This window comes from Apium graveolens, chromosome 10 (assembly GCF_009905375.1).
Source record: "Apium graveolens cultivar Ventura chromosome 10, ASM990537v1, whole genome shotgun sequence".
Lineage (NCBI taxonomy): Eukaryota > Viridiplantae > Streptophyta > Magnoliopsida > Apiales > Apiaceae > Apium > Apium graveolens.
In genome coordinates this window covers 230890065-230916643 of record NC_133656.1, presented here as the reverse complement: position 1 = coordinate 230916643, position 26579 = coordinate 230890065, and the positions used below count along the sequence as shown (strand labels likewise).

Genomic DNA, 26579 nt, shown 5'->3' with positions numbered 1-26579 from the left:
TGCATATTATTGATATTTTAATTGAGGTAATAAAAATTACATGAATGAATCTGTATTAATTATGTAATAATGAATGAACATTAATGATTAAAACAAATAATGTATGTATATTAATTATTGTATTTATGATTAAATTTACTCAGCAAACCCCTGTTGGGAATCTCTTGGAAATGCTCTTGGAGCATCTCAAAAAGTAATAGTTAAAACTGTTAGTAAAACATGGTTACGTAAATTTTTGTTGAACTTGTAAGCAATTATACTCCACTATTATTAGTTATAATCATTAACTATATTCAAAATCTCATTTTTATTAATTTTAAATATATGTATATATAGAAAATATAATAATATTATTTAACTGAAAGAAATTTAATAATAATGTTATAATATTTTTATATTTTTATCAATATTTTAAACTAAAAATTATAAAAATATAAATAAATAATTTGTATGTTTAACGAAAAGTATGATAATATATTTAAAAATAAATGAAATAAATAGATTAACAAACATTACTTACATATTAAAAAAAAACATATAACTAAAAATGTATATTATCTTAGAATTTTTAAAAATTTAGTTATCAATAAAATAATATTTTATACATATCATCATATTAAATATTTAAAGTTAAATATTGAAAAAATAATAATTTAATGTAATATGCTCATATTACAATTAAAAAACATAATTAAGAATGGGTTAAAATTAGGGTTACAACTGACGTGAATAATTATAGATGATGACAAATGATTCAATAGATGTAGTGTGCATGTTTTTCGTTATCTAAAATTATACGTAACACGACTTAACGTTAGAGTGATACATATTTTACACATTAGGTATAATAGACTTAACATATGGTTAGCTTGGGAGATACTCTTATAATATTTTAATTAACTAGATCCTATTATTTTTTTTTTATCTTAAGCGACCGCTACCCTTGGTGTGTGCAGAGGACAAACCTTATTTCACATAATAGTGTGGAAATCACAAACCTCACGGGTTCATACAATATTCTGAAAATCACGACCCAGATAAACAGCATTTAAGCGACAAACTCTGCGAGACATAATCATAAATTTCCCTCCCGTGAAATTCAAACCTGTTATCAAGAAAATAGTTATCCCTTTTTAAGCAATTGAGCCAACTCTTGCGGACCCTATTAATTTATATTATTTTTAAGGAACACACAACGTTGCTTTAACATTTATTTTATATTTTATAAAGTTAATTTAGATTACATTTTAGTTTATTAAGCTGTAGAGCATACTTTTAAAGATAATTTTTTTAAAAATTGCGATTTTGTAAATTATTTTAAAAAAATCATATATTTTTTAAAATTATTGTGAAACACGTATATTTTGAAAAAATTTCTTTAATTATAATTAATTTTTTACTTCTCCAGGGCTTAATAATTTAATTTTAATTAAAATAAAATAGTTAAATAAAAAGTACAAAAACAGTAATAATAGTTATGTGTGTACAGAAACAGTTGGAGTTGATCAAGATAGATACAGGAGGCATACGGGGGATAGATATATATAAAGTAGCAATTTCCATTGGCGCACCTAAATACTCAAAAATACAGTGACGTAACAAGCGATTCACGCCGGAGATACAACAATCGTCACCTCAGGTACTATATATACATCCATACTCTCTTGTCTTATCGATCCACACCAACACTTAATTGCTCTCTCTCTCAGACTCAGATAATTTGAGTCTGACATGGAGAGATGCGTGTCTGAGAGAGATTATGTGGGCGAGAGAGAGAGAGTGCGTGCTAATCATAGTTTAAATTTGTGTTTATTTGATAGGGATTTTTTATGGTGTGCCCAAGTCACACATTAGTCACTAATGAGTTCTTCTTATTGTGGTTGAATAATAAATGTTAATGGCCCCTCCACCATTTTTATTGGAGTCGGTATGGACACACATTAGAAAGACCGTATTATACTGTGTTTAAAAATTACATGAATCTATATTAATTATATAATAATGAATAAACATTAATGGTTAAAACAAATAATGTATGGATATTAATTATTGTATTTATGATTAAATTTGCTCAGCGAACCCTAGATATATAATAGATTAGGAATATATTCAATGCTGTTTCATTGGAGTCCTTGGAGTCCATATATGTTCTGCAATTAAAATATAGCTTAAATTGTTGCAAAACGTATTATTTTTCGAATGATATTCTACAAATATCACAAATTTATTGAAAACCTTGCATATTGCATAGATTTTACAAGCAGAACATTGCAAAATATATTATTCTACAAAACATTATTGGTTTGCAGAACATAAATGTTCATGTTGCAGAACATACATATTGTACTTGTAAATATATGAGATTTGTATGATTTTATTGAAGTAATGATATTTGTGAAACATGTTTTGCAAGATAACATGTTTTAGAAGATATTTTATTTGCAGAACATAGATGGACTCCGAGGACTCCAATTAAAAGGTGGACTCCATAGAACTTTACTTCAAGTGATATTTATATTAATATTGATTAGGTAATAAAATATTTTTAATTTAAATTTAAAATTTTGAAAAGCATTTTTACCTCCCCAGCCACCGATCCGAACAAAGCCTCCCTATCTAGATGATTGATGTACTTGGTGAATCTGATCCAATCTTACATCCCAAGTCCCAACAAGGTGGGGGTTGAAGACTTCCTTACTCAACGCTTCCATCCAATAAGGTAAGGGCTCAAGCCCAACCCCCAACCCAAACAAAAGCCTAAAATTAGCTTAATTAATCACATATCTTTATATTATAAGGCAGGTGATATTAGTGTTTTGAATGAATATTTGCAAAAAAAGTTAATCGGGCGGAATTTGATTGGTATCTTATGGTTTCAGAGCAAGGTTATTAGTTATGAGTATTTTGTGGCGGAACAAAGAGCTTTCGGTTCTTGTGCTCTATGCTGTTGTCTTCTATGCTTATGTCATTCGTCGTTCCCTCAACCTTTCACATGGTATATTTTGTAAATTCTTGCTATATGCATTTTATTTTATCAGTGATTTTTAAAATCTATATGTTTGTTAGAGTTTGATTTTTATTTATCGGTTTTGATTGACAGATCATTTTCACCAAGTTAGGGGTTTAGTTCCGGGATGGATTCCTAATCGGTTTAATGTATGTCCCTGTCTATGTCTATGCCACTTTTTTTTTGCGTAATTACTATGTCATGTTATCTCATGCTAAAATTGTGCAAGTCAATTGCTGGCTTTAATCATTACTTTAATGTTTATGTATCCCTTGGTCATTTAGCTACACAGTATACAAGTAGTTGGTATTCTCATCCTAATTATTCATCTTGGATCAAACTAACATCTCGTCCACTCCTTTTTACTTAGTAGCTGACTTCTAAGAAAGCAAAAGAAACACAGACTTTTCTAAATACTTATATACTTTTCATTACATAATATAGCTGTTTAGTAGTTGATTATTACTTCTTCAATATACCTAGGGAGAAATTGAATTATTGAATGTCTTTGTAAGATGGTTGATGCTGCAATGCTCATGTAGTATTTTGGACTAAGGCTAGTAATGAACTGATCAAGCCTCTTACCAACATATAAGGCTTGGGGCTGGTATAGTTGGCTTGGTTTAAAAACGTGCTGTATAGGGAGCAATGGGGGAGAGGTAACTATAGGGAGCCTAATCAGGCTGAGCCACACATGTTCGGATTGGACTGGAGCTACGCGGAATTGACAAAAACACAAGTGTAAAAGTCTGCTTATAGTTGGTTCGTAAAAACCAGAGTCTTGAGATTGTTACTTTTTCCTTGTTTTCTCGTTTATGGTAATTTAATATGAGCTTGCTTCCTCCCCCTCATGCAGGATGTATCTGATGCACAATGGAGAAACTTTCGTTGGAATTTACCAATTCTGACCTTTGTTTTAGGGATTTTTACTTTAGTGGCCAACATGCTCAGATCACACTATCATTTGAAAGCAAAGGGGATGTCCTTAGTTTGGCTTGTGATTTCGTGGATCTACCTATCATATTTGCATGGAGTTTTGTATGTCCTGTATTCAATATGTAATGCTACTATACCTTTATAGGCTCTGTGATTTTCATTAACTTCTGCTTCTTCCTAGTGCAGCATCGTCTTCATCCTATCCATCGTGTCAGCTAATTATCTTTTAGTTAAGGTACATTCTTAATGTAGTTTATTGATGGTAACAGTCAAAGTATTTTTCTTGTTTTATACTTAAACTTGGCCTATTGAGATGAAATATATTTAGATGGACTATAAATATGCATCTATTGTTTTAATGCTTACTAGAGGACTGGCTATGTTAAATTCCATACTGTGTCTGCGATTATGATCTTTGTCTAGTGTTCAATGCTTGCCTTAAATTTGATATGTTTATATGTTTTGGAGCTGCTTATCTTCGATTGCAAAACTTGTTAATTGTGTTTGCTTGAAATGATTCATTGTGTATTTTCCACAAAATCTGGTGAAGTTATCCGTGGTCGGAACTTGAAAACAGTAAATACTTATGATATCACGCAGCTCCATCTAGGGTGACAATTAAAAAGTTTGTGGTAGGGGATTTCTCTATTTTATATTTTACAATTTAGTAAGGGTAGAATCCTTCCTGATACGAGTCAAACTAGATAAGCAAACTCGGGTGGCAGCTCTTTTAGTAATCTGAAACATCTTTCATCCTTTTGCATTGCTATAGGTAGAGCGAGATTGTAGATTTTAACTATGTTTTTATATTTCTGCTTCTCGGAATTGTGCCAAAATTGAAAGGAAGTGGTATCTAATACTTGTAATCATGAAATTGTGGTAGATAATTGTAACAGTATCCATGTAACTTCTTTTTGATGTTTTTATCTTGGCATCGTAATGTTTGGTGTCATTATCACTTCTTTATTCTTTATTGTCTGGTTGCAAGTATATGGGACATTATCTATTAGGTAGACTTTCTAGAAGCCTTCCATGTTTTCCCTTCGTTGAAGAGTTTTCTACACATCAAATCTAGAGGTTTTAGAAATTCAAAGGATGACCTGACCACCTTAGTGTTAGAATAATATAAGATCCTGGAAAGGGCCATTCTCTAACACCTTGAGGTTTTAGAGTAACTGGTTTCTTAACATGGTATCAGAGTTCAGGCTGGCAGAGGACTCAGGTTCGATCCCTGCCACCCCCAATATTTCTCACAATTTATGAGGGACACGAAAGGCAAAGTTATGCCCCAAAGATGGGCGCCCGTGATCCACTCTTCGACCCATAAATGGGCTTTCGAGTGAGGGGGAGTGTTAGAATAATATAAGATCCTGGAAAGGGCCATTCTCTAACACCTTGAGGTTTTAGAGTAACTGGTTCCTTAACACTTAGTACATGTTAGTATGTATGAGTAGGTTCTGAGGGGTTTTAGATAGGTTTCTTTTTAATGTCTGATATTTGTGGAGATAGGATAAGCCCTTGTTCTGACAGATTTCGTCTTCACCACTTGATATACGGTTGGATAACTTCTTTAGTTTAGGCTTTGCATGAAACTTTTAGTATATTAAAGTAACTAACGGTTAAAATATTTCAATATGTTATTTTCATACTAAAATACGTTTGGTTAGAGGATATATAAAATAGTATTATTTGATATATTTACTGAAGTTTTTATCAATATTGTATTTTTGCCATATGATGATTTGACCTTAGTCCCTCCAATTTATATTGTTGCTATGTAATGCAGATATTTGGGCGGCGGAAAAACTTCTTGTTTGTACTTTGGCTTTTCAATCTCACATTTCTATTAAGTAATCGTATCTATTCTGGCTATTCATTCGCTGTTTTTGGGTGAGTCTTTATCGGCTGTTATCAAGCACTCCTTCAGACATAAATCATTACTCTATTCCAGTATTCAATCACCAATGATTGTGTTTTATTGACGGCACAGGAACCAATGGGCTTACCTGGATAAGTTTCAGGGGACTTTCAGATGGTATATCTGCTTTAACTTTGGTACTTTTCTCGGTCTCTTAAACTTCTTAGATTGCAAACACATTACTGTCAAATTCGTCGCATGTATCAAGTCTATCTTGTATAATAGTACTTTCAGTCTATTGGTTGCAATTTAAATTTAATGTCTAATGTCTGTAGGCGCTTCAAGAAAATCTTAAAATCTTCTACTTATTAATGGTACTGATAAAATTCTTAATGTTCTTATTTCCTCATTCATAATAATTATATATATAGATCAAAAGACTTGGTCAACAACAAGTTTAAATATCTCTTAACAACGTCTTCATTGTCTTCTTCCTTGTCGCTAGTTATCTGCCGTTGTAATTATTTTTGTGTAATGCTAGACCATTCACTTAATTTCCTTGCTTATTAACCTACAAACTCTTAACTTTTTTTATGCACCCACGACCTTAAGCTTTCGGGTATCGGATCTGATGCTATTTATAACATCGAAGCCCACAACTAAATGCGTAGTGGACCCAACAATCCACCAAAGGTTAGTCCAAAATAGCTAGCAATGTCTCTTACAAAGGACTCGGAAACGCTAATTCTAATTGATGTGGGATGTTACTAAAATGGAGAGAAGGTAGGTTAGTTGTCCGTCATAGTACATATTGACTTTTTTAAATGTGTCCATTGACTTGTGAGATATAAACTTGGTATTCAATAGCCACAAATTAATCTTCTCGATTAGCAGTCATTATATGAAGATAGACACTTTTAATTAATAATGAGTGACATATCAACGTCCACCATTTAAACCTTTTATTTTTGATTAATTTTCATTCAAACAAATAATTTTGCATAGATGCCTACTGTTTGTTTCTAAAGCGTGAGTCTGTTCGTCTTGTTTGCAGTTGTCTTACGTATGCTAAGCTTTGGTCACGACTACCACTGGGCAAATTGGAATCGTTTTGATCAAAAGGTATCTTTGTTATATCTTCCTTGAAATCTTATGAAATGCTGCAATTGTTGTTGAGTCTCTCGACTAGTTGCGACTAGTCTTCGACTAGTCTAGTAGTCGTTTTTGGCAGGGCGACTTGAACTGTCGACTTGTGCATTGTATGTGTTTCGAGCGATTGATTATCGACTGGGTCAACTAGTCGGGTCGATTAGAAGACCCAGTCGACCGACTGGTTAAAAAATTCAGAAAAGGCCCAAGCCCAGTTACAGATAGGGTTGTAAAATAACCTAAAAACAAAAGCTCAGTCCCGCTTTTTACCTAATCCAGCCACTCTATAGTGTCCAGTAGTGATTTCAAGTCTCAAAACCCCCAGGTAATCTTCAATTCTTCTTTTCCCTCTTCTATATATACAGTTTTACACACACAGACACTTATATATACACACACATAAACAAGTATATATGCACTTAGACACTTACAAACATGTAACACGCACTCACAGACACAATAGCTCAAAACATGTATATATTATTATATATACAAACACTTACGTAATACACGGTACACACACTTATTCTTCCAACTTATTTATGCACTTAAATTTGATTTTTTACTTATGTTCTAACTTTGCTGTTCAATTCTTGTGGCAGATGGAGAATGAAAATCAAACTAACGAAGCAGCCTATGACTCGTTTGAAGACCCTAAGCTTCCGAAGAAGTGTTTAAAATCTCCTATGTATATAAGAGAAAAAGGAAAAAATGGGTTGTTAGAAGTTAGAACACATATATAATATTTATATATACCTCTATATTTATATATTTATAGTTTAATACATTGTCGACTAGTATATAATATTTATATATACCTCTATATTTATATATTTATAGTTTAATACATTGTCGACTAGTGTCGACTAGTCTACGACTAGTCTCGACTAGTCATGACTCAGACTTGTCGGGCACCCCGGTCGACTCGACTCGACTCACCGACGTGACAACCACACCAGTTCTGCTTAAAATGCTTCATATGGTGACCTTTTTATTAACTCTGCTTGCAGATATTTCATATACTCTTTTTGAATTAAATTCCAAAGATTACATTTCTTTGTGTTCTGGGGGGTCTTAGAATCTTGTTTAAGGGCATTGCACCTGACCTAAAAGTAAGTAAATTAAATAAGATGATTTTTATTAGTAAAGGTGGAAGACTAATTAGAATTGTTGGAGTTCCTTCTATTTTAAGAATGTGCAGAATGCTTTATGCAAAACCAACTTGCGTATGCTCTTCTAAATATAAATTATCAGAGGAAGGTGACTTTTGCAACAAGGATAGACGAAGCTAAACTTTTATCAATCCTCTGCAGCCAATGCTGGAGTTCGTAGTGACGGGTAGAAGTTGAATAAATTATTGTAAAAAAATAGTTTTCTTCTGCAACACTGAAAACTACTGTTCACTGGATTCTGTATTTTGTTAATTACTTATATCTGTAGGGGATTACCATGCTAAATATGCTAAAATGAATGGTTTTAGGGCTGCTTATAGTTGAGGACTCTTGAGAAATTGAAACGCTATAAAGCTAAATTTTTCTTCAAAATAACTGAATGCACAAACTAAGGATACCGAAGTAATGGTTGAGTTCAACGGTGTTGTTTGACCTGGTTTTTTGTCCAGACTAGTTTAAATAGTTAAATTGTGAAGAACAACCATCTTATGTGTCTGGAATTTTCTCGAGTGTCGTGTATAGTCATAATTTTGTGTCCTGGTTCCGCATTGAACTGCACACGCACTTGAACAATTTTACACATTGATTAGTATCGGGATGTAATTTTGTTGGATATACTATTTTGCTTGTTTGGAACCAAGGCTCTGGAGTTTGGACAAGCCAAAAAGTCAATTTTACTAGAAGTTTAGTAATAGATGAAACATTTTCTTCACACGAAGTCCCCAATTGACTGCAATTGCCTGTTGCTTTCCAGCATAAGTGATTTTGTTTGGTAACACGTACCTCACTGTATCATTACATGATAGTGAAAACCATCCTATACTTTTTTACCTTTTAGCTCTTATTGGCTTGAATCTACTTTCACAACCATTCAATCATTCAATTACCTATAGAAGACTTGTCTGTTTTCTTGATAAATTTGTTTCTGGTGTTGCAGAAGCACATGCAACGATGTGATCAATGTTCATCAGGAGAAACATGCTATTTATCATTACAGGCAAGCTACTTGAGATTGATTTGTCTGCTAAATTTCGCGTTATTGCTGTTTAGCCCAAATAATCTTTTTTCAGGAGAGAAGCGTTCTGGATGATAGGTTCTCTTTCAATATATACCTATGTTATTTGGCTTATGCACCTCTTTATATTGCTGGGCCAATCATAAGCTTTAATGCATTTGCTTCACAGGTTTGTATGGTCTGACCTTTCTTAAATTAAATAAGTTACTCCATTCTTTTTGAGTGTGTTGATAATTGATATCTATGTAACGATCCGTTAAGACATGGCTCTATATATGCTTTATTCTGGCATTTTAGTATGATTGTTTTTTCTTCACGCCCATGCCTCTCAATGATATGAAGTTAAGAACCCATAGTTATATTCAGCCTTTTGTGTCAGTGATGTTTTGATAGAATTTTCAGAAAGCTAATGCTTGTGTATTCCGTCATCCTTGGAAGATGTTTGATGACATAATTTACTGGAGGTTATGGTTATAGACCCCGAATGAAAAAATATATATGCATGTACTTTTTGCTTTAGTATTGTTTCTTGGCTGTGAAGCAATAGTAGTTCTTGCGCAATTAATGGGTTCTTAGTCATTATCTGGAATATTACTAAATTTTATGGTAATGTCAAACATGTAATCATTACCTGTATACTCTTTGTGCAGCTAGATACGCCACAAAAGAATTATTCATTACAAAAAATCGCTTGGTATGGGTTTCGGTGGGTTATGAGTCTTTTGCTAATGGAGCTAATGACACATTTTTGTCACTACAATGCCTTCGCAGTCAGGTGATTATGTTGTTAATATAAATTATTAATTAATGGTTTGCAAAACAATGATGCTTTTCACCTCCAAGAGTACTATGCATATATGCAGTATGGTGCATTATTGCGGTGATATCTTTCCGTCATGTGTTTCTGTCAGGAATTAGTGAATTCCTGACTTGTTTTGCATGTATTTTTGATGTTTTTTGTGTTTATAGGTAATATAGCTGCTAAATAAAGGATAGAGATAGAGAATGAGAGCAAATTAGTAGAGAAATGAGAGAGATTAGACAAAAATTAGAGATCAGACAGAGAAGAAAAGGTGTAGAGAGAGAAATACACTAGAGAGAGAGAGAGATCGGTGGCAAAGCCATTTCATATATTCATTCATAATAAAAATGAAAGTTCACATCCGGTTTTTAGAATAACACCAGTACTAACTCTATAAAAGACTAAATTGCCCTTAATGACTCTACTATCATTCTGCTGTATTCCTGCTGCCTCAGTATACTACTATTACTAATAGTGTATCCTGGCCTCGTCATGACGGTACTAAGACTGATTTCTAAAAAAAATACCCACTTACAATGGTCATATAATGTAATCGAGATGCCGTAAAAGTATTGATCATAGTCCTCCATAGTAGATATAATCTCAATTTTTAAAATTAAAATTATACTTGTTACTATGTTTGCTTTCTCTATACCCTTATTCTTCTTTCACTTGACAATAATAACTTTGCTGGTCAGTGGTTTGTGGAAAAATCTATCTCCAGTGGACGTCTTCATAATTGGATATGGGGTGAGTTCTTACACTTTGAGTAGGTAGTAGGTACTAGGTTGTCCAAATGAATTAGTATATCAATATTTTAAAATGGATTATTTATTGGCAAGCAAATATGTTACCATATAATTAGTCTTGAGAATGGCTCTTGAGGTTACAGTTTGATGATTCTGAGAGCTGACTGCTACATAATTGCTGTTATAGCAGAATTAATACATACGGCCTTGGAGGTTGCTTTGTTTATAGTTTTGAAACGATATGCAGGCCGTACTGAATCATACTAATTCAAATAATATATAGGTGTTTAGTTCATTAATTCCTGCACATTCCAATATTTCAAACTTGTGTCTAGCGTACGATGTCTTTTTCTCCCTTTGCTTGCTGCAACAATAGCAACTGCAATATTTGGTTACACCCATGATTGGTGGTTAGACTTGGTGAATTATTCAAAAGTGTTTTAACTCATAAAGCGCACAACCATAAATATTTAAGAATCTTCTTGAGAGTAGGTAGGTTATGAAGTGTTTACATCTTTAGTTTTTTAATGGCAACAAGAATTTCCTTGGTCTTTAATTATTCTCATCTATAATTAAGTATCAAAGACTGTACAATCACAAAGGATGCAATTGGAGCAATCACAATCACTTTAAGGATTAATTTGCTAAAACTTAACTATGAACAAACATATTAGTTTTTAGAATAATTAATGACCATTCTTTTGATTTGCAAGATGATATACATAGTATTTTTGTGTGTTTTCACATTAATTCAATCTAACCTTTTATAGTTTGTTCTTCATTCGATGGACATTATCCTTTGAGCTTCAAAATTAAAGAAGTTACACTTGAAAGTATAATTTCATATTGGACAGGTACTAAATTTCATGTGGCTGAAGTTTTTTCTCATCTGGCGCTACTTTCTGTTCTGGGCGCTGGTATGCCTCCTCGAACCGGTGTACTAATAATATGTTCTATTTCTCTTTTATTAACAAAAATTCCTCTGTACTGCTATATAAATTTAGGTAAGCGGTATCGAGACACCTGAAAATATGCCTAAGTGTATAAATAATTGCTATAATTTGGAAAGCTTTTGGAAAAACTGGCATGCTTCCTTCAACAAATGGCTTGTTAGGTAAGCTTTTGGAGAACACTAATGTGATGATTAAGTTACCCGTATCTGGGGACTTTGTGTTAGTTAAGTAATAGTACAAGTACATGATGTTTTTTTTAGATATAAAGATAAATATATAGAAAGATGATACTGCATATAACTTATATAATCTGATTGTTTTTTCTGAGATACAAAGCAGATCAGTACACTTGAATTTTTAGATGCCTTGGATCATTGTAGATAGCTAGTTAATAAGCTCAGAATTTAGAGTAATTGAATATATCTTTTAGACTTCTATTAACTCCCAGACTCTTGACTTTTCACCTTAATGTAGTATCTTAAAGATTTTTCTAGATTATTTTCAACACTCCCCCTAATCTGGTAAAATCTTGACCCCAAACAAATCTCAAATATAATTAAACTTATAGGCTGGCAGCGGTTTTGTAAAGACATCAGCTATTTGTTCTCCGGTTTGACAATGCAGAATTTTCAGCTCACCATCTTCAACAAGTTCTCGAATGAAATGATGACGAATTTCAATATGTTTTGTTCGGCTGTGAAAAACAGGGTTCTTTATCAGTGCAATAGCTGATATGTTGTCACAATATAAAACAGTAGATTCATCCTCTTGTAGTTGCATGTCTGCTAGAATCCTCTTTAACCATATTGCTTCACAGGCTGCACTTGTGGCTGCCACATATTCTGCTTCAGCGGAGGATAGGGCTACTGTCTTTTGCTTCCTAGATGACCAGGAGAAGGCTTTTGTACCAAGACTGAACAAGTAACCACTAGTACTCTTCCTATCATCCACACAACCTGCCCAATCGCTATCCGTGAAACCTACCAGCTTGTTATCTTCTTCAGACCTGTAGAGCAGTCCGTAGTTTTTTGTCCCTTTGAGATATCGTAGTATCCTCTTTGCTGCTGCAAAATGAGCTTTACATGGCTCACTTAAATCTTGAAACCACACTAACAGCTTGTACCAAATCTGGCCTTGTGTTAGTAAGCTAAATTAAAGAGCCAACTAAGCTTCTATACACTTTCTCGTCAACCTTCTTACTTTCATCATATTTGGATAATTTTTCATTGATTGCCATAGGAGTAGCAAGAGACTTACAATTTGTCATGTTGAACTATGTTGAACTTCTTGAGTATATCATCTGCGGACTTCTCTTGTGAAATAAATATTTCACCAGGAGATTGCTTAACTTGCATTCCGAGGAAATATTTCATAAGTCCAAGGTCAGTCATCTCGTACTCCATCATGGCTTTTTTGAGATCTTTAACCATTTTTTCATTTGTACAAGTGTAGATCAGATCATCTACGTACAATCAAACAATCAGAAAATTTGTATTCTCCTTCTTGACATAGAGTGAAGGTTCATATGGACTTCTTAGAAACTTGTTTGGTTGGAAATAGGAATTGATTTTGCTATTCCAAGCTCGGGGGGCCTGCTTTAATCCGGATAGGGCCTTTTTGAGGCGATAAAATTTATTCTTTTGTTCCTTAATGACGTATCCTGGTGACTGTTCTACAAATATCTCTTCTTCGAGATCACCGTTAAGAAATGCAGATTTTACATCTAGTTGATACACATTCAATTTGAGTTGCGCAGCTAGAGGAAGGACTGTTCTTATAGTTTCCATCCGAACAACCGGTGCAAAAGTCTCGTTGAAGTCAACTCCAGGTTGTTGCGAATAACCTTTCATGACCAAACGGGCCTTATATTTTTTACCGAACCATCCTCGTTGTATTTTGTTTTATATACCCATTTTAGTTCAATAACATCTTTGTTTTTAGGCCTCTCTATGAGCTCCCAAGTCTGATTTTTCTCGATCATTTTCAGTTCTTCATCCATTGCCATCCTCCATGAATTTTCTTGTGAAGCTTCCTCAAAACTTTGTGGTTCAATAGATAGTAAGACCATGTTGCAATTGTGAAAAATGTTATCCAAAGATCGAGTCTTCCGTGGTGGAAATTCTAAATATGCTTCGACATCTTCGGGCCGAATGCTAATTTCTTTAACTTGTTGATTTTCTGGTTCTCTTTCTTGTGAAGATAGACGCTCAACAAAGTCAATCTTTGAAAGTTATCAACCACATCTTTCTCCAAATCCCATGTTGCCGCTTCGTCAAAAATAACGTCTCTAGAAATCACAAGTTGACTGGTTATAGGATTAAACAAAATCCTTTCGATTCATCACTATAACCAATGAATATGCACTTTTCCCCCTTTCCATCCAGCTTGTCTCAGTTTTCTTTAGGAACATGAGCATAAGCGATGCTGCCAAATATTTTAAAATGATCAACCTTGGGTTTTTCTTTAAACCATGCTTCATAAGGTGTTCTATTTCTCACGGCTTTTGTAGGAGATCTTGTCAGAATGTAAACTGTTGTATTAACAGCCTCTACCCATAAATTTTTAGGCAATTTTTTACCTTGGAGCATACTTCTGGCCATCTCAACAACAGTCCTATTTTTCCGTTCGGCGACACCGTTCTGTTGAGGCGTACGACATCAGTGAACTCCCTTTTTATTCCGTGTTCTTTGCAGAATTTTTGGAACTCATTATTAGTGAATACACCTCCACGATCGGATCTTAAAATTTTGAGAGGATGACCACACTGTTTTTCTGCTTGAGCTTTAAATGTAGTAATATGAAGAAATGCCTCAGATTTGTGCTCCAGAAAATATACCCAAGTAATGCGGGTGTAATCATCAATAAATAGCAGAAAATATCTTTTTTAAGCAAGAGAAGGGCTTGTTGTAGGTCCCCAAACATCCGTATGGCGTATGCACAAGTTCAAGTGGGGATTTAGCTCTCCAAGATGACTTGGAAAAAGGCAAACGATGTTGTTTTCCAAAAATGCAGCCTTCACGTATGTTTTGCTTCTTTTCCGCAATTGTAGGCAGGCCAAGAACCATTTCTTTTTCCTTTAATAATTTTATGCCATTGAATTGAAGATGGCCAAATCTGAGATGCCATAGTAAAGACTCATCACTATCAGCTTTCAGAGAATAATTAGCTTTCAGAGAATAATTTTCAACAGAAGGAATTTTCAAAGGGTAAACCTTGTTAGGTGTCATCTGGATACAAGTAATCAACTGATCTGTCTTCTTGTCAATGAGTAGACAATGATTTCCTTCAAATTTAACAATATATCCTTTTTGTGCCAATTGACCAACACTTAAAAGATTTTGTGTTGGGCTTGGATGTCATGTGGTTAGAGCAACCACTGTCAAGGTACCAAATATCACTTGTTTCCTGAGTATTAAGGCAGGAATAAAACAACTAAGCTGAAGCTTTGCTGCTCTCAGAAAAATTGGCCTTTTGTTTTTGTTGAAACCAACAATCTTTGTCAAAATGATTAGGGCGGCTGCACCTCGTACATTTTTACCTGCAATCATTTGTATGATGCCCATTTTTACGACACAAGTTGCAGTACAAACAGGAATTTTCATGCTGATTCTTTCTTCCCTGGTCGTGGGGTTGTCCTCTCCACCTTACTCGACAATTGCTTCCTGATCTTTGGAATTTCTGACCAGGACCTTCATAATTCTTCCTTTCTTTGTTTGTGAAAGCTTAACTTGGACTGAAAAGCCTGCTCTATGGGCTGGTTTGTAAACCTGGACATTCTGCTTTCATGAGCTTCAAGCGATCCAATTAACTCAACAAGAGTTAATTGAGATAAATCCTTTGATTCTTCGATAGCAGCCACAAACCATATTTGACCGGTAAACTTCTCAATATCTTTTCAATAATTTTCTTATCTTCAATTGTCTCCAAAACTCCAAATTTGATAAATGATATTTGAAACACGTGAGAAGAATACTTTTATCGATTCACCTTCTTTCATTAACAAATTATCAAATTCTTTCCAAAGAGATTGAAGTTTGGTCGATATTACCTTTTCTGAGCCTTTAAATTCATTCTTCAGAATTTCCCAGGCCTCCGTTGAAGTTGTTGCTCCCATGATTCTTGAAAATATTACCTTGCTGACACCTTGCTGAATGTAAAGCAAAGCAGGGCCTTTGCATCCTTCATGGCATTATTGTTGTATTGTTTCCTTCTATCTGCATCCCAGGCTGCAAGTGCTGTTACATCATCGGGCTGTTCATATCCATTTTGAACAAGTTCCCATAATCCTTGTGAAATAAATATAGTTCTCATTTGGATGCTCCAAAAATCATAAGCATCACCATCGAATACTGGAACTGAGGTCTGAGATAAAGCAAAGGTTGCTGCATTGTTTGAACTTGATGCCATTTCTTCTGACCTTGTCGCTGATTTGCACAAGAGTTTATATGGCGACTGGATTTGTGGATTCCAGAGACCAGGGCGCTGATACCCCTGGTGGTTTTTTTTAGATATAAAGATGAATATATAGAAAGATGCCACTGCATATAACTTATATAATCTGATTGATTTTTTCTGAGATACAAAGCAGATCAGGACACTTGAATTTATAGATGCATTGGATCATTCTAGATAGCTAATTAATAAGCTCATAATTTAGAGTAACTGAATATATCTGTTAGACATCTAATAACCCCCAGGCTCTTGACTTTTCACCTTAATGTAGTATCTTAAAGATTTTTCTAGATTATTTTCAACAGTATGGGTAGTTTTAAATTTTTAATCATTGTTAGTTACTATGTTAATTATTTTTTTGTATCTAAAATTTTTGGACAATCTGCACACATTGGTCACTTGGATTATTATTAAATTTAAATATGTATTGCTTTATTGTTTGCTAATATGTTGTCCCACTCTGCCGCTTTACATATCCTTTTTTATTTTTCTCAGTTAATTTCTATAACCTATCTTGTTTTCCCTTGGTAGTTCATGTTTATAATTTCTTGTGTTTATTTGTGACAAGTGTAATTCATGTTGCCTCATAATTATAGGTACATGTACATCCCTCTTGGGGGTTCTCAAAGAAAGCTTTTAAATGTGTGGGTGATCTTCACATTTGTTGCCATATGGCATGATTTGGAGTGGTACTTCACAATTTTTAAATATTGATTTCTCATAGTGACCTTTGTCAGTTAAAGAGTATATGTTTCTGTTCCTCGTCTGACAGTTTATTTCCTTTGCTTCAGGAAGCTTCTTTCATGGGCATGGTTAACGTGTATTTTTTTTATTCCCGAGATGATAGTTAAATCGGCTGCAAATATGCTTAAGGTGGTGCAATTGTTAAATTTCTGTTTTATATCCTAACGATCGGCATTGAATTTTTCAAAGTAGATTTAGAACTTTGAATATGAATTGCGGTTAACATGAAAAGATTTACATTTATTCCTTGACAATAAATAATCTTTGGTCGTGGGGTTGACTTTGTCATGGTTAATGCATTTCAGTAACTAAGAAGTGTGGTATTTACGATGACTTTGGTATGCACGAGGGTTTATTTCTGGTCAAAACTGCATAATTTAAGCGTCTCTCTGTGTAATTTCTTTTGTTCTGACTAAAATCCTTTTCGTGTGTAGATATTTAGTTAGTTCTAGGAATTGTTTTAGAAACTAATAAAATCAGAGTACAAACTTTAAAGTTTCATTGCCCCATGTATGGCCTAATGTTCAATGTTGGGTTAACCCTTTGGGGGAGGGGGGTTGTTGACCCTGTTACAGTCATTTGCACTTAAATTATTCTGTGGCCGTGTTGTTCTCCTGCAGTCCTAGTAGGGGGTAGTTCTTTGTGTCATTTTCTGTTGTAAGTTGTATGAACACTGATTTGGGTTGGCCATCTATGTTTTGTACACTGATGCCAAATTAATTTGCAAAACATTGTTATTACTGCTAAATGCTAATAGTATTTTTTTTTAAAAAAAATACATAAATCAGAAATCTTCTCGTGCTAGTACACCGTGATTGTCTTGTGAAGACGATGTGAATTTTCTAACTATGATAAAAGCAATTGGTTTAATTAGTATAGGTCTGGTTCATTGCACATATAAAGCTTCGATGCCTTTGTTACTTTTTTTATTTTGGGGTAAGTTTATTTACTAAGCATTTTTACCGCTCAATGAGGCCATCAATAGAAAGACAAGATAGGAGAGGCACTGATATTTTGCTTTGACATAAAAATATTGAACTCGTCTAGTCATGGTGATTTGCTTTGTGTGTCCTGAAGTGGTCATCTTCCCTTTTACCATATCTTTGAAATCACCTTTTTTGTAACCTCTTCCATGCTTTACCTTTTCTGGAGACAAACTCTTTTCTTAGCAGTATATAGTTGCTATTAAATCTTCTGTTTTGATGACTTTTAGTTCTTTCTTTCTTTGGTAGGTGGAAAGCACTTTTGGCGTGGTTATCTGGCATGAACTTCAAGCAGTTTCTGGAGCTATTACTATTACTTGTCTCATGGTCTGTCTCTCTTTAACTTGTTACCGAGAAAGTTTTGTTTGCATATAGTTTTTTTTTAAGATTTTCTGCTTGTTTAAGTCTGAATTAATCCGACCACTACTGTTTAAGTTTATTATATTGTCATTATGTCAACCGTTTAATTTAGGAATCCATTGCAGTGGTATGGAGCTATTTTTATTTACCACTGCATTTCATCACACTTACCAGCATAAGCAAGAAAGTGTAGAATTTTGAATTTCTAGTTTAAATTTTGGGTGATTAGAAGTGAGGTGAAGAACTCTACTTACTAGGAAACACATGTATTTGGCTCCTTGATATTCTATTATTGAGAAGATAATAGTGATAAATTGATTAGAGGGATATTGCCTTATCTTGTGCATACTCCTGCTCCAGCACTAATATGAAACCGTTATCTGTTTATCAAATATTGATTGCTGGAAAATTTTGCATTTTTGTGGGAGTTACTGTGATTTTATGATGTATGGCTGATGGGTATCAAAATAAGGCTTGGTTCCTGATATAGAGTAGTCCTTTTTTAGGAAGTACATCAGTGGAGTGCCAGAACCATCAAAAGTTCACATGAGTTGGGTTAATTTGCATTGGTCATCAATCTTGTAGTTTCTTTGCAAATAAAGATCTAAGGATTGAATAGAAATAGACTGTAAGAATTCTGTCTTCTACATTTTGCAACAACTATAAGATAAAGCAATCTCATTTGCCAATTTCCATCTAAATCGGAGGACTCCGCTTACATTAGTCCCAATCAATATAATTTTTTATTGTTGGTCTGTAATCTGTGCAGGTTGCCAACCTCATTGGCTTTGTTATTGGACCATCAGGCATTAGTTGGTTGTATTCTGTTTTTTTCCAGAGAGAAGGTTTTTGTCTATAAATATTTCTGCAATTTCCTTTAAATTTTTCTTGTCAACACAATTACATCCAACATTATACCATTTGCAGGATTACCTGTTCTTGGAGGCCTATTTCTTACATTTTATGTTGGAACGAAGGTGCATAATCATTTATATCTGTTATTCTAGTAAATATACTTTGTCTTTTTAAAAAATTTAACATGCTAATTGTGTATTGCAGCTTATGATCCACATTTCTGATGTCAAACAAAGGAGGCTTTTGAAGTGAGGATATAGATGTCTTTATTTCCTCTTTGGATAGTTAGATCACTACTATTTTTGTTGTACGTAATGAGAATATTATGCTGAATGCTGATGTGCGATGTGATGTAGATAGATTTCTTGTTGCTAGGCTTAATTTCCTGTACTTGCACAATTTGATTGGTATTTGGTCTATTAAGCTAGCAAATAGGTGCATGACAGTTAACTATTTCAAGCACACTACTCTTCTGGTTGTACATGCTTGCGTGTTTGTAGACCACACACTTTAGTTGTCGTAATCGTCTTAATTCATTGAATAGTTGCAAATTACAGATTGTTTGCGACTTTAAACGCCAGTCAACTCGATCAAAATTCAAAGTTGCTGATGTTGAATTGTCTATTTACCTTGTTGGATTTTCAGTTAAGTGTATATTTATTTATACGAGGTTCTCACTAGTGTTCAGCCAACGCCTTGGAGAAGAGTTCATTTTTGTGCCAACATGCTATGCTTATGAGTGATGAATATCACTAGAAAGGTGCTGTATTTAAAATTAATGTATGGCCAATGATTAATGCCTATGAATTAATTTAATAATTAATTGTAAAAGCTTAACAAAAACGGGGAAAGCTAAGAAGGCATAGACATGAACAGTTATTTGGCCGAGTTACCCATGTTAACCATGGACTAGGAAATTTGTTCAAACAACTCCTCACAATTCTCCGCGTATTTCCACACTAGTTCCAGAGATGCTCATTCTTTGTCACAACAATTTGGTCAGAGTTTAGCAGACCCTCTGAAGCTAGCAAGTTCTTTAAGTAGTTGTCAAACTTTGTTGGAAACAAAGTCTAAATTGAAGAGGTTTTGGTCGCCACCAGATCTTGGGCACTATTTCTTCACTTTTGCTGCATATTATTGGTCATAGTCTGGTTGCCCGTTGCCTGTCTGATTGTAAAGCCATTTGCCTGAAACTGACACATCTAGATTTGCCAATTGTGTTGTGTGACTTCCTGCAAGATTTATTGTTATACAAAAAGAAATTCACACATTCATCAAATAATCACATTCATTTAACCATTTCGAGTCCTGACAAAACGATGATGCAACGATCGATCAACCATAAATAATCAGTAATAGTTGTTGAACAACAAACATTTGTCTGCAATATCAATTATTAGCAAAAAAAATAATTAAAAAAATTAGTTGGCAATAAATTTTGTTAGCAGAGTCTGGAAAGTGGTGTGTTTGGAGCGGGAATGTTGTTGTTAGAGCCTCTCAAACTTATTTCTCTCGAGTCCCTTCTAACTAAAGGAACATCCCAGCTGCTAGGTCCTCAAGTCTACATTTTTAAATAATAATGATCAGTTTATTATTTTGGATGATTTGGAATTATGCTGCTACTACTTTCAAGATGCATTTAATAAAGATGCATTTAATAGACGGTCTCTTAAAACATCTCCAATGGGTTATCAAAAATAATATTAAACGGTCACATGACGTGAAATGATATTTTTATCGGTTATCCATTCAAGAATTAGAGGTGCCAATTAAAATGGTCAACTTTTCGCAATCTTAAAGACATCTAACTTCATATTTATTTTTAATTATAATTGTATATAAATAATTTGACAACTTTAATTGCTAATTGTTGTAATAAATTTTGATAAAAGGGTGCCAAAAGTTCAATCGAAAAATGAGACAATAATACATTAGTATTATTGATGAGTTGACGATCAACAATTTTGAACCCGTCGCAACAACAGTGTTTGCATTCGATTAAGATGTGCAAAGTGTTGCACTTACCAGAATAGTAGAGGCCCTAATTGCACATAGATATCAGGGAGCAAGAACGGGAAGGAGTCGGAACAAGGGAGAGAAAAAAGGTCGGTAGACATACTGATGTCTGATAGTACATGTAACTCCTGCAAGGACCAGATCCGGACTCGTAACTCAATCCAGTCCCGCACACTACTAGTCCTAACTGGTCTAGTCCCGCAAGCTCAACCTTGGGTCCCAGCATGTGAGGCACATGCCAAAACGAATGATAGGGACAACCGTCACCCATCAATCATGGGAATAATCAAGCCACATGTCAGAAGATCCTCAGAACATTCTCCAACCAGTCCCGTCCCGAAACGTGTAAAGCATCCACTCCAGCCAGGTGTCCTCCACTCCTAGAATCGACGACTACGATTAAAAGGTACCAACCCCTAAACCCTACCCTTGGGATATAAATAGCCCATGGAGGAAAGGTTTTGGTGTTAATCACTCTCTTACACTCATATACACACACAACCACTTTGCATTCATATTTATCTTCATCTTCCCCAAAAGCGAGTTCTTACTCTCACACCGGAGGCGCCGCGAGACCCAAACCCCCCTTTCGATGTTGTTTTGTAGGAACCCCACCACATCTACACCTCCACAGCGGCGAAAGATCCATGCATGGCGTCGAAGGAGCGGCACCGCCACCAGGAGTTATCGTTTGGCGCTAGAAGGAGGGGCTCTCCATCCTTGGGTCTCGGTGCCCCTAGATTCACCTTCATCAGCAAGCTCTTGAAAGAGTCCATTCCTTTAACTTGTAAGAACCCAAGCAACCAAACTCTCTCATAAATATGAATGTTGTTTATTTAAGACACGTTTGTGTGTACTCGTTATTTTAGGCCACGTTTGTGTGAGCCCTGTTTCATTGATTTAAGCCACGTTTGTGTGTGCTATTGATAGTTTCGATTGTTTTAGAAACCCCGAATTTGCTTTAGTTTGCATATTGCCTTTATGTCCTAAAACCCAGCTACACTCTTTCTACCATATTGTTAATTAGTCCCAGAAGATTGTTTGAACTAGCCCCAGAAAGCTGTTGGTTATCCTTCTGGATAGTTTTTGCGATTTTCGAAAAAGCAACCTTGGATCAATATTGTTACTTGGAAACTTTTATTAGTTGTTGTTGGTATTTTTGAAACAATGGAAAGAGCAGGAAAACATACTTATGGGAGACCCTCTTCTAGTGCTCAGGTCCAGGAGCCGGACCACTCCCAGGCTCAGGATCCGGGAGTCGACCAAGAAACACTCCAGGAGCAACCATTGCAACACACTCCAGTTATGGAGAGGATTGTCAACACTCGGGACACCAGGACCCTCATCGAGTTGAACCAATACAAGTACACTAATGTCCCGGTGGCTGACGAGCACATGGCCAACCTCACAAGTATTGAGTTGGTAGAAGCAATCCGGCTCTACAGGCAGGAGCAAACCTGGCTGCAAGAAGAAGCTGAACTTGAGGAAGAACCGGAGGAGTCCGGGGACTCCCAACAATCTAAGAGATCCGTGTTTGACCGAATTGGAGCTAAGGGGAAGAAGAACAAAAAGGACCAGGGAAATAAGAAAGAAACAGAAGCTACCAAGCAAAAAAGGCTAGAAGAGATGCGGGAGCAAATAAGAAAGGAAGAAGAAGCAAAGCTCGAGTTAAAGATCCAGAAAATAATGTAGTTAGAAGAAGAAAAGCTACTGGCCAAGTCCAGGACCAAAAGAGGCCGGAGATATCCCATTCCGGAGCTGATTTCTGATGACGAAGAAGAGGAGAAACAGAAAGACCTAAAAGATATTATCTATGAATTGCAAAGGAAGATGGACAGAGACTCGGGAGTAGAAATTGGGGAAACATTAACTGATTTCAGCCACTCCATAGAGGCTATCCCCCGGCAGCGGGACCTGAAGCACTACAATTTCGACTCTTTTGACGGTCTGGGAGACCCAGAAGAACACTTGAACTACTTTGAGCAGATCGCACAAATATATTACTACAATGACTTGACAAAATTAAGGTTCTTCGCATTAACTCTTAAGGGAGGGGCCCATAGATGGTTCGGCAGGATACCCTCCCGCAACATCCATAGTTGGAAAGAGCTCCGCGCATCTTTTCTTCGAAGATTTCGAGCAAACAAGACACGTGAAATGCATATGTGTCACCTGGAAATAATCCGCCAGCACGACAATGAGTCCCTATCAGCCTATATGCGCTGGTTCTAGGAAGCAATCAACAAGGTCTCGAACTTAGACGAGCGCGAAGCTCTGAGCATCTTCAGAAGAAACTTAGATCCGGAGCAAAATGAAAGATACATAGTAGAATTGATCAATAAGGAGCCACAAAGTCTGGCAGCAGCTTACTCCATGGCTGACAGATTTATAAAGGAAACTGATGTATTCCCGACAATGAGGATGACCCGGAGTGGGGGATCCAGGAGTAAAAACTCTAATGACCGACCGAAAGGGGGTTACCCTCAGGACAAGAAGTTCAAGCAAAGCCAACAGAACCAAGAAAGACAAACTACTCCATTTTTTCAGAGACTCGGTCCTAAGCCGGAGTCCAAAAGTGATCCAGGACCCGCGAAGCAGCCCCGGGAGCCGAAGCAGGAGCCAGATTGGACTCCTCTCAACACGACCCAGGAGGAAATCTTGAACGAGGTAAAAGACAAACCCTTTTATTATCCTCCGAAGCCAATGCAAACTCCTTCGGAGAGCAGGCCTTACAATAGGCAATGCGATTAGCACGAGATACACGGGCACAAGACAGAGAACTGCTTATCACTCAAGTACTTCATCGAGGACCAAGTAAAGAAAGGAAACCTGAACAAGTATTTAGTCCAAGATAACAACAACAGAGGGGAAGCGAAGAAGAGAGGAAAGAACGCAGTTAATGTAGTCCTAGGAGGCTCCCACTCCCCACCACGGAGCCCGGACTTCGGCGAAGAAGTGCTCTCAATCCAATCACTCTCAGATCTGGTGATATCCTTCAGTAGTAAAGAATATGAAGGAGTTGTTAGTGTTTGTGCCCTAGAGACAACACTATGATATTTTAGTTTAAGACATCAAGATTATTAATATTTATGTTCTATCGATTTTTCCCTTTATAATTTATTAATTCTTAATTTACTGCAATATAAATGTTAGATTAATAAATGTCCTTGGAATATGATATGCAATTTTATATCTCTAAATACGTGACTTAGAAATGAGATTTTGAGAATATTATCAATATTTCTAAAGGTCCCTAGTTGAGTATTATTATTAAGGGACAATAATAATGCATTAAGACTGGTGTGTTTGTTGACTGATGATCACATCTCATTAATCATAGGTATGATGATACTAAAGTCAAAAACACATGCAGATGTATATGTACATGGTGCTGGACAGACCTAATGTGAGATTCTACATGTCTGTTGTGTCATAAGTAATTCTCACAATGATAATGATGTAATGGTCCTTAGACCTGAAGTCATTATATTTCTATACAAGAATTAATATACATTGATTTCATTAAAAGTTATCCTTGACCGGGTAATGATAAAAGTGGACATTGGGTATATTATGAATCGTATGAGAAATATGAATGATCTAGATGGGATTTAACCCTCCTATTTTAGGAGTGATATTATTGGCCTCTTGTGTGAGCTAGACTACGAAATGCGTGGTCACGCTCAAATATTGATTTGATATGATAGTCTACTCATTGAACAAGGAAACTTGGATTAAACTATGATGAGAATGACACATTATATGCCTCTAGTTTAATCTATAATATTTGGTTAAAGGGATTATATTACATTGTACATGATTCACGAAAGGTTTAATCGATCACCGATTCAATTATTATTACTTGGGTAGCAATGATGTATTACTAGATGTCGCTCATTGTTTACAATTTTAAATTAGATTAAAATTCGTTGCCAACGTAATAATAAACTATAGGGTCACACACTAAGAATGCTTGAAGGATTATTTAATTTAAATTGGATTTAAATTATATTAAAGTAATTCGAATTATTTATAATATTAATTAAGTATGACTTAATTAATTAGATAAATATTGATATTCGAATTTACTAATATTAATTATGAAATTTATTTGTTAAATAATTAAGTGAGACTTAATTATAATACAAATAGAAATTTTGAATTAATAATAACTCCTAATTAGTTAAGAGTTATAATTCATTTTTCTACTCTCTATATAAAATCTCTTGTGTGGCTATTTTTTGGATAAAAAACAAGACTTTTACTTAAACCCTAGCCACCAAGAGAGAAGATGGAGAGAGCAAGAAGAAACGAGTTTGTGCTAGTACACATCCAATACTTGAGTTCAAGCATTCGTGTGGATATCGATAGAGCGTAGATCGCGAGAGCGGGATGCGTGGTAATTGAACAAGCTTTAGATCTCCATTAGTCAACCAATTGGTAAAACTTCTTAAGGTAAACAATCTGATCTACAAATTAAATATATGTTTTTCGCATGGATCCTGCGGCGGGTTTCGAAAATTGTGATTTTTACATTTTTAATTACTGTTTCCGTTGCGTTTATGTGCTCGAAACCCTTCAATGGCATCAGAGCTACTTGCGAAAAATATTTAATTCGTTTATATGTTTACTGGTTTTATGATGATAACATGTATACAATATTTCACGACTGTTATGTATGCGATTTTGTATATTTTACATGTTGTTATGTTTATATATGCGTATGTATGTATATGTTTTGAATATATGATATTCATGAGAGTTGTATAATCATATGATGACTATATAATCTGTATATATACTGATATATACATGTTTTGTGTTTGTTCTTATTATAAGAATTGTATTTGATACGAATCTGAATCGAATGCATCGGATTTGCTGAAATCTGTGTCTGATGTTCGATTTTGGCGAACGAATACACAATTTCATATGGAATCGAGCGTCTGAACACAACTGATAGAAAAAACTATCAGCGACTGATCTGTAAGGCGTTTGACGTCGTTATACCCTGTAATTTACGATTTAATGTTATCAGATTTAATTTCAAATTTTCTGATTTTTGCTATATTTGGTTTTTATGATTAGATCATGATGGGTATAATATGTTAAGATCATATTATATGTTTTAACATATTCTTATGTATTAATTGAGCATGGTGGATGGTCATGGATTATGACCTTAGGTTAATGGTTTTAGTTTTTTAAATACGGCTTGCATGTCGTTTGATCTTGTAATTATTAAATCTCGAATGTAACTCGAGTTCTTATTGTAAGTACATTAGATTAGTTTTTATTTTTCATTCGTGTAATGTACATGAAGACATGAAGATTTGAAGATCAAGGAAGGGTAATCTCACATGGAGGCCATCCAAGAAAGTAATACAAGAAAGAAGACATGTAATAGTTAGCCTGTATTTATTTTTCACCTTAGATTGACCTAGATCTTTGTCATTAGCTTGATGAAGATCACATAGGATAAATCCATAACCAACCACGTTTATTTATTACACTTTACATATATATGA

General features: G+C 34.9%; 1 protein-coding gene across 14 annotated transcripts; it reads left to right on the top strand.

The window, feature by feature from the left end:
* Nucleotides 1–1491: 1491 nt before the first annotated feature.
* Nucleotides 1492–19591, top strand: LOC141689519 (membrane-bound O-acyltransferase gup1-like). 14 transcript variants are annotated; one of them, XM_074493833.1, is made up of 22 exons: nucleotides 1492–1639; nucleotides 2446–2479; nucleotides 2590–2719; nucleotides 2880–2995; nucleotides 3101–3156; nucleotides 3864–4045; nucleotides 4130–4178; nucleotides 5730–5833; nucleotides 5934–5998; nucleotides 6856–6923; nucleotides 9060–9119; nucleotides 9193–9306; nucleotides 9788–9912; nucleotides 10638–10689; nucleotides 11543–11605; nucleotides 11693–11802; nucleotides 16690–16782; nucleotides 16885–16966; nucleotides 18070–18147; nucleotides 18950–19025; nucleotides 19108–19157; nucleotides 19240–19591. In XM_074493833.1, the coding sequence occupies exons 3-22, from the start codon at nucleotides 2628–2630 to the stop codon at nucleotides 19285–19287; spliced, it is 1683 nt and encodes a 560-aa protein (XP_074349934.1). In that variant the 5' UTR covers nucleotides 1492–1639; nucleotides 2446–2479; nucleotides 2590–2627; the 3' UTR covers nucleotides 19288–19591. The 14 variants fall into 14 exon arrangements, 12 of the variants coding, with proteins under 12 accessions (XP_074349934.1, XP_074349937.1, XP_074349940.1 ...); XM_074493834.1 differs by having other exon boundaries at nucleotides 1495–1639; nucleotides 2414–2479; XM_074493835.1 differs by having other exon boundaries at nucleotides 1505–1639; nucleotides 2431–2479.
* The last annotated feature ends 6988 nt before the right edge of the window (nucleotides 19592–26579 follow it).

Excerpts from the sequence above, each read along its gene's own strand:
- LOC141689519 (XM_074493836.1), top strand. The coding sequence starts at position 2,628 with ATGTACTTGGTGAATCTGATCCAATCTTACATCCCAAGTCCCAACAAG. Across the intron at positions 6,924-9,059 it reads GGAATCGTTTTGATCAAAAG|AAGCACATGCAACGATGTGA; the intron begins GTATCTTTGTTA and ends CTGGTGTTGCAG. Across the intron at positions 11,803-16,689 it reads TTCAACAAATGGCTTGTTAG|GTACATGTACATCCCTCTTG; the intron begins GTAAGCTTTTGG and ends TCATAATTATAG.